Source organism: Fopius arisanus, unplaced genomic scaffold (genome assembly GCF_000806365.1).
Source record: "Fopius arisanus strain USDA-PBARC FA_bdor unplaced genomic scaffold, ASM80636v1 scaffold00016, whole genome shotgun sequence".
NCBI classification, from domain to species: domain Eukaryota; kingdom Metazoa; phylum Arthropoda; class Insecta; order Hymenoptera; family Braconidae; genus Fopius; species Fopius arisanus.
This window is the reverse complement of record NW_011887755.1, coordinates 564,824-572,465: the sequence shown is the minus strand read 5'-3', so window position 1 is coordinate 572,465 and position 7,642 is coordinate 564,824. Positions and strand designations below refer to the sequence as shown.

The 7,642-nt window shown below is 39.1% G+C and overlaps 3 protein-coding genes across 3 annotated transcripts; 1 reads left to right on the top strand and 2 right to left on the bottom strand.

Annotated features, from left to right (window-relative positions):
• Positions 1-3,750: 3,750 nt before the first annotated feature.
• Positions 3,751-4,747, bottom strand: LOC105263715 (steroid receptor RNA activator 1-like). Its single transcript, XM_011300104.1, has 3 exons — positions 4,658-4,747; positions 4,062-4,553; positions 3,751-3,998 (listed from the first exon to the last, which is right to left on the bottom strand). Exons 1-3 carry the CDS (start codon positions 4,671-4,673, stop codon positions 3,799-3,801), a joined length of 708 nt encoding a protein of 235 aa, XP_011298406.1. The 5' UTR covers positions 4,674-4,747; the 3' UTR covers positions 3,751-3,798.
• On the top strand, positions 4,713-6,032 carry LOC105263716 (U11/U12 small nuclear ribonucleoprotein 25 kDa protein). Its single transcript, XM_011300105.1, has 3 exons — positions 4,713-4,797; positions 5,329-5,684; positions 5,760-6,032. The coding sequence occupies exons 2-3, from the start codon at positions 5,445-5,447 to the stop codon at positions 6,018-6,020; spliced, it is 501 nt and encodes a 166-aa protein (XP_011298407.1). The 5' UTR covers positions 4,713-4,797; positions 5,329-5,444; the 3' UTR covers positions 6,021-6,032.
• A 6-nt stretch (positions 6,033-6,038) lies between these two features.
• Positions 6,039-7,277, bottom strand: LOC105263714 (ATP synthase subunit s-like protein). Its single transcript, XM_011300102.1, has one exon. The coding sequence runs from the start codon at positions 7,088-7,090 to the stop codon at positions 6,212-6,214; it is 879 nt and encodes a 292-aa protein (XP_011298404.1). The 5' UTR covers positions 7,091-7,277; the 3' UTR covers positions 6,039-6,211.
• Between the last annotated feature and the right edge of the window lie 365 nt (positions 7,278-7,642).

Sequence of the window (7,642 nt, the reverse complement as noted above, 5' to 3'; positions counted from 1 at the left end):
CCGCTGAATTAATCTGCCGTGATCGGGCTGAATCTTTAATCGAAAATCGAAATATAACATGGAACCACCCAGCAACAGGGTTCCGATTCCGGCGTCGCGCCAACCATTTGGCTCTTCCACTTATTTCAACATTCATTACTCATCGCCCAAATCCGACAATCGGGTAATCATCTTTAACAGGAGATTAAAAATCGCAAAGAAAAACTGTGCAAGTATCGCCCCCAAAGCATCACCCACAAGCAAAAGAAATGGCATAAATAAAAAAATTAATTCCAACTTCCTGATCACGGAAATATAATTTATTATGGAAAGAGTAATTTTCCCGTGAAAAGCTCTCAAACATCGTCACTGATAGCCTCGCCGATCAATTTCTTCTCGTCTCATGAACATTCTTCCGCTTTCGATGTCTCAGCCATTGAGATAAGCACTCACCTTATGATAAAAATGACAATGAAATTGAGGAGAGGATCAACATGAGGAGCAGAAATGCCGATGATAATCTAGGAAGAGGGATCCCCGGGATTTTTAACGTGCCTGTGGCCTTTGTTAATCCAGTGATCGTTTATTTTTCTTCTTGGTTGGTTTACAGGTGTTCAAAATAGTGATTTTACCACGAAACGATTATCCGACCAAAAGAGAACCTCGAGTGCCAAGAGGCTGGCAGTATTCCACCCACTGCTACTTCACGCGGAGAGCACACGTTGCCTTTGCCAGTTGATACCCAAGTGTGAATGACCTATCACGATGACACGATCACAGGTACTCGGAGTCTTTGAAGATCCAACTGTCCCAGTCACCCTGGGCTTACAATAAAACAGCGCTAATGACGATGAAACCAATCCACCGACACATTGTACATCAACCACCTGTACTCCACGACAATCAACATCACCTAATCCCCTAAATGACAAAAAAAAAAAACCGTCACAACAGTCACTCAATCCCGATTCAAGTCTCTCCATACACCGAACCACATTGCCAATGATAATTTTTAATAAATTTCAATCAATGCTCCAAAGAGTCACTGACATTTCCCCCAGTGAGAATGTTTCCATTCATGAAATTGGATGATAAATTTGCATTATTACATTCTATTCGAGTCATAACCGAAGAGAGTTCACGATTTACAGGTGCTCACCAATTTGGCCCGTTAAAATATCCGAGAGGCCGTATTTTTCACCGTTTTATTATCGTTTTTATATCCCTGGGAGGCCCCTCTGCACGTAGAAAACACGCGAGAATGAAGAGCCACTCTCTTCGGAGGAAGGGCTGCAACGTAACTGAGGATGCTGTGATGGAGCCAGTATCAGAGAACAGGGTGGCATGGTGTTGTATAGCCGTTGGAGGGTGAGAATGAGAGAGAGAGAGAGAGAGAGAGAGGTGGTTTTTGGTACAAACAGATGGCTGGTGGGGCAGCACCTGTATGTATCAAGGCCCGTAGGGGCTGAGCGTCGCGACGCTCCCGCTGTCAGAAGGGGTCGCCTCCTACCAGTGCTATGTTTCCTCCGATTTCCGCGTAAAGCTGCGGAGTGGACCACCACGCAAGAATATTCCCCACCACTATTTTCCAAAGCCACCCTCAACCTGGCAGGGGAGGATCTGGAGGGGCAGCTAGTTCTCCCCTGACAGCACTCCACCCCTTGCGTTCGAACTACCCCATCCTACAGATCAATATTGTACCCTCTGTGCTACACAACTGCTACTCTCTCTCTCTCTCTCTCTCTCTCTTGCAATTCCCCTCTCTTCATCAATGGCTCAGGGCTTTTCTTTATCTCTCTCGGCCAGTGCCAACCCCCATGTGAAGTACTGCGTGCTAGTGGCTAGTACCATGGTGCTAACGAGGTAGCAATATCCGCGGAATTCTCGAAGAGACTATGCCAGGACGTTTTCATTTAAGGCTCTTTCATTTCCCTCGGGGACAATGCCAATTTTTTCGCCAATCAGGGCGAACCACCTGCGGATATGCAGGAAAGTCACTTCCAGGAATTCCTGGATTTTTTTCAGGGTGTTGCACCCTCTGCCAGGACTAGCGTTGCAATTCGTGCCGATGATCCACGGTGTGACACTCTGGCCCGATCACCCTCTTTCTCACCCCAATCGAACGCACCCTAGTCGAACAGGAGTAATTTATAGATTTTCTCATTTACCATGAGAAAATCAATAAGGGTTATGGGCACTGCGTTCACTTACAAAATCCACTCGGAAATGCCATCCCATTGGCCACTGGAAATTTTAACGATTAATACCAATTATCGAGGTTTTTTAATTACAGGTATTGAAAATATGACGTTTGGGAATAATGAATAAGATATTTCAGGCGTTAGTAAAAATGAATTTAATTGAGAAAGGTGATTAGGTATTGAATTACTATGATATCGCGGCCCTTTGGGCGACAGGAAATGCCAGAATTTATAGAATAGCTAATAAATTTCCCTGACGATTATTCGCGGAGAAAAATTTATAATAAAATTCACTCTTACATCTAGTAATTGCGTACCGTACTCCTTCTGAACGAATTTTAATCGTAATCGTATCCATATTTCAGGTAATGATATGGGGATTATTTTCTTATACTGTCAACAGTCAATGATCTATCTATGAAATTTTTTTAAATCGAAATGTTTGAGTGCAATTTCTCTGCGATTTACAGCACTGAGTCAACAAGTTTTTTCTCACTATAGTACTGCAGATTTCCACCTAGTGGATAGCGATGAAATTGAACGATACGGGAATCCCCCGATTCCCACAAATTTATAATTGTATTATCATCGGAAAAGCGAAAATATAAAGTAAAAAATTTGCTTGACTGGAAAATTTCAGATGCGCGAGTGCACATTCGGACTCTTGAAATATCTAAATTATTTGAATTGCACTCATTTCTATCCGTCACGTTTCATTTTGTTCTCGACGGGATAATACAGTTGGGGAGAGTTGCATTAAGGATATTATAGTATGGACTCGGGATGAAAAAAAGTAGAAAATTTTATGAAATTTTTTCCGCATATTATTTGATCCACTTAACAATCCTTGGAAAATTTCAAGAGCCGTACGAGAAAGAGATGAACAAAAATAAATTCTAAAGTTAGTGCAAAAGATTGACTGGATGATTGACAATTAATATACTTTCCACTTTAACCACGGTTTTTCGGGCTTATCTTCCTTCATCACTGGTCTTCCATCTGGCGAACAATTTTTTTTATTCATACACTTGTAGAGGAATATCAGGAGTTGATGAAAAAATTTTTTAACGTATGTTTATGGGATCGCGAGGAAGTGGAAGTGGTCGTAAGTATTTTATTATTTGCAATGGGTAAGTCGTGGATGTGCCGGAGATATTACTTGATAAGTCGAGCAGTCAAGGGTGGATGGTACTTTTTATCGTTTCGAACTGAACCGAAGGCTTTTGGCGAACTATTTTATCGATAGTTACCCAGGGCAGGTCAGAAAGAGAGTGCAATTAAATCTAAAGTTTTCTCATTATCAATTGCACAAAAAATTTTAAAATAAAATCAACAATGATTTTCATATTCACGTCAATATTAAACGTGAACAAGAAATATGATTGTTTAATAATGTATCGAAATGAAAACTGAGTTGAGGAAAATTCTGTCTAATAAAGCCAGAAATTCAAATCGGTGAGTTACAATTGAAGAGAATTAATGATTGTGAAATATATTTGGATATTGGAAAATAAAATGGGGGAATAAAATTAGTCCTCGTAAAAAGAAAATAATTCCGATGAATATAAAATATTCTTTCAAAGCGCTTTATTAAACTTAAAACTTATAGACATTAAGATTACTTTGATTCCGTTGGATTCAACAGGAAGACGGGTTGAGAGTTGATGTCAGCTATGCCTTCAGACTCAGTGGCCTTTGACCTGAGCTCGAGAATCAGATGTCTGATACCAGATATCCAATTGTTGCACAAGGTGTTGTGCTCTATCATCAGTGATACATGAAGTTTATCTGCCGTGTCGATATCCCTGTCTCTCAAAGCTGGAAAAAAAGGGGTAGAATTATTTTTCTTTCAATTCCTCGAAGAAAAAATAGTAGAACTACCTTCAGAAATTTTTAACACCTTCCCCTGAATCTCATCATTGAGTTTTCCCGAAATCCACATATTCTTCATCATCTCCATTCTCTTCTGCACCTCCTCGGTTCTAGTGTCATCCAACTGACTATTTATCACAGATTGAATATTTCCTAAAGTTTTATTTAACCCATCCTCTTTATCGCCAATCAAAGGAGTAATTTCAAGAGCGTTTACTGCTACTGTAGGAGCCAATAGAGGAGCATGTGGTGCAGTTGTTCGATTTGGCAATTGCGATGGAGGTGGTGGGAAACTACTCGGTGGTAACGATTGACCTAGAGCAGTTGGATTCTCTGGAAATGGAGTTGAAGCCAATGGAAAAGCCACTCTTTTGTTTAACAATCTCCTTGTTGGAGTTCCACTTGTGATTGGTGTAGGAGTAAATGCCCATTTTGGAGGATCGTTCCATCCTGGATCATGAGATGATTGCAGACGCTGCTGTGTCGACACCACTTCTTCATCTGGTTATCAACAGTGAAAAGTAGATTCTCTTACCATATGCTTACCTTATTGGTTAGAAAATACCTGATTTATTTCTTAAACCGTTGGACAGTTTTTCACTCACCAGGTTTCTCCGCCATTTTTCGTGGTTAATACAGTTTAATAATTGTGTTTAGTTCAGCATCCCTCTCTGAATGACAGCTATTACTGTACGTTAGTATCGGAAATAAATGTCGGACATTTATTCTCCAGAGTGGATTCAAGGTGAGTTCTCACTTGGGATAATAAAATCCTTGTAAAAATTTTTCAATGAATGAAACCCTTCCCCTTGACGTCGACAAACACGTCGAAATATCATTGAAATTTTATTAAAAACTAATTTTACTCCTCGATTATTTTAATTAAAGCCAAATTCTTTAATTAGAAGTTATGAATTCGGAGCGCACGTTCGAATTTTCCCGCCCTCACCACGAAATTTAGCCGACTTCCAGTTCCCTTAAAATTTTGAAATCAGGATGTAGTATAAATTTGTATATTATTATTAATACTTTTACGTGATTTTTTCACCCTTCATTTTTACCCCCATTTTACAGCTCCGCCTTGCACCTGGAAACAGGATAAGTCATTGAAATTCATGATTTCCGGTAATGTTTTTTCACGTTGGTGGAATTATTTTCCATCCCTTGTTCATTGTTCCATAGTTGAACGTTTTCTGCACGTTCTAATTTTACTAAATGTATTTTCAAATTTCGCGGATAAAATAGTGGATTAATAGTGCCATCTATGAAATTTCAGCGGAGTAAGTGTTGGACTTCAAATCGATCTAGCCTGGAGTCCTTGTTTAGACGGTAACAAACAACGTCAAATACAAAGACAAACTTATGCTGAAAAAACTTTTTTGATTAATCAAAATGCAAGACGTCAATAATGCATCAGAAAATGAGCGAATCAAAGACGTTCAATGGAGTCACGAAGAGTTGGTGAATTTAACAAAAGAAGCTATTGACAAAATTATCGAAAGTGATCCCTTGTTTCGTGGACTTCCATCAGATGCAACAGTGGATGAGATAAAAGCCCAAGTTGCAGTTGCAGAAGGTCAAGCTATTACCGTATATTTGAACAGAGGAGCACTTCCAAGACTCGCAGTGGTGGTAAGTAATTTCCTTCCATTGACTGAATAAACAAGTGTCATCGAAAATAACGAAAAATCAACTTTTTATTTTCAGGTTCCACCCAACAATACGACAGTTTCAGATCTCAAGAAAGCAATAGAGTGTCAAACGAATTTGTCTCTGAAACGGGAGAAAGTTCACAAGAAAATAAGTTGGAGACACATATGGAAAAAATATGATATCTGTTTTGATCAAGTCCCTCTTAATAATAATGAGGAAAACATGAAAAATTATGGTGTGTGTAATAGAGTTGAACTTCATTATAGGAAACGTCACAGGGAAAAGAATAAAATTCGTCCCGCAGTGAGACATTAATAAAATAATAAATGGCAATAATACGTAATAAATTTATTCGGAGTTTTCCCAATTTCATGTATTTATACGATCCGAACTACACAAAATTAGAGCCTATGAATCCTGAAAATTGTTAATAATTTTTACACTATTATACTTGGTTCAACGGAAATTCATAAAGCAGAAAAGTGCGTAATGATCAGGAATAATGCCTATTTAAATACTTGATCTCTTTTGATTGTGGATTCTGCAACAACATCTGGACTTGCATTCAACTTTTCATTTGCTACCGTAGGAGTTTTAATTTCCACTTGCAGTCCAGGTACAGCATCTTCTAGCATTAAGCAAACTAATTCAAAGCTTACTCCATATCCCCAATCCGTGACGATCAATTTTTTAAGATTACAGTTTCTGTAAGCTCCCTCCAATCCCCGCTCTGTAATTTTCACATTATCTGAGATATCAAGTACCTCGAGATTTGGGCACATGTTCAAGATTCTCTCCAAACACCAATCATCAAAATACTGACAATTTCTAAAAGCCGCTATTTTCAGTCTCCCGAGATTGGCAAAATTTTCGAGGCCTTCGTAACATATTTCGGTACCACTTACATCAACCTCTTCAAGGAACCAGTTCGGGGTAAATGTATCTGGTAGGTCGAGTGCATTCTTGATGTCCATAAACGTTTGGGAGCCCTTCATCCGGACTTTACCATTTCTGTGAACGACGAAGTGTGCAAGAGCCAAGTCATTTCCCAGGGTTTGCTGACGCTCTGGAATGTACCTCTGGCTCCATTTCACATAATCCATTTGATGTTGTTTGTACCAGCTGAACCAGTCTGTAAGCTTTAAGCTAAATTTATTACTGAAGAACCCGTGTTTGTTGGTACTAATGTTGAACGCTTGCAAATAGTGATCTTGCGGCTCCATCGGTGCTCTCCAAGCCTTCAATTTTCTGCTCTTTCTCACTCTTTCTTTTTCCTCTTCATCCATATCAGCCCAACGTTCACGAAAACTCGGTCCATCAACGTATGATCTTCTGATTATTTGGGGTAAGATGTAACTCTCACGTCGAACTGACAATCCAAACATTATGTCGTTCCTACGCTCTTTTCGTTTCTTTATAAGTGGGGGTTATTTTTCTCAACTGTTGTACGCATTCTTTTTCATATAATATAATAGTTTAGTTCTTTTGACTAATTCGGGAATTAATTAGGTTATGATTGTCAGTGGAGATCACAGCTGACCGCAGTCTGGCAGCATGTCCCAAAGAGGATTGACTAAAGTAGAGTCTCAGATCTGGGGGTTTCAGTGACCCCGGCAGCATCGTAGTACTGCACCCCAGGAGAGGGAGGGCACCACACGCAATGCTGGGGTGTCCTTTAATTAATTCTTTATTAATTATTAATTAATTATTATAATTCCAATTTTTTTGTTTGTAAACGACTCTGCAAATTTATGAGTATAGAAATTGAAAAATTAGAAATTTTTGAAAAAATATCAGGGGAACATGAACGTCGAGAAGGTATTCACTGAAATTGGAAAATTAGAAATTTTTGAAAAAGTATCAGGGGAACATGAACGTCGAGAAGGTATTCACTGAAATCGAAAAATTCAAAATTTTTGAAAAAGTATCAGGGTAAC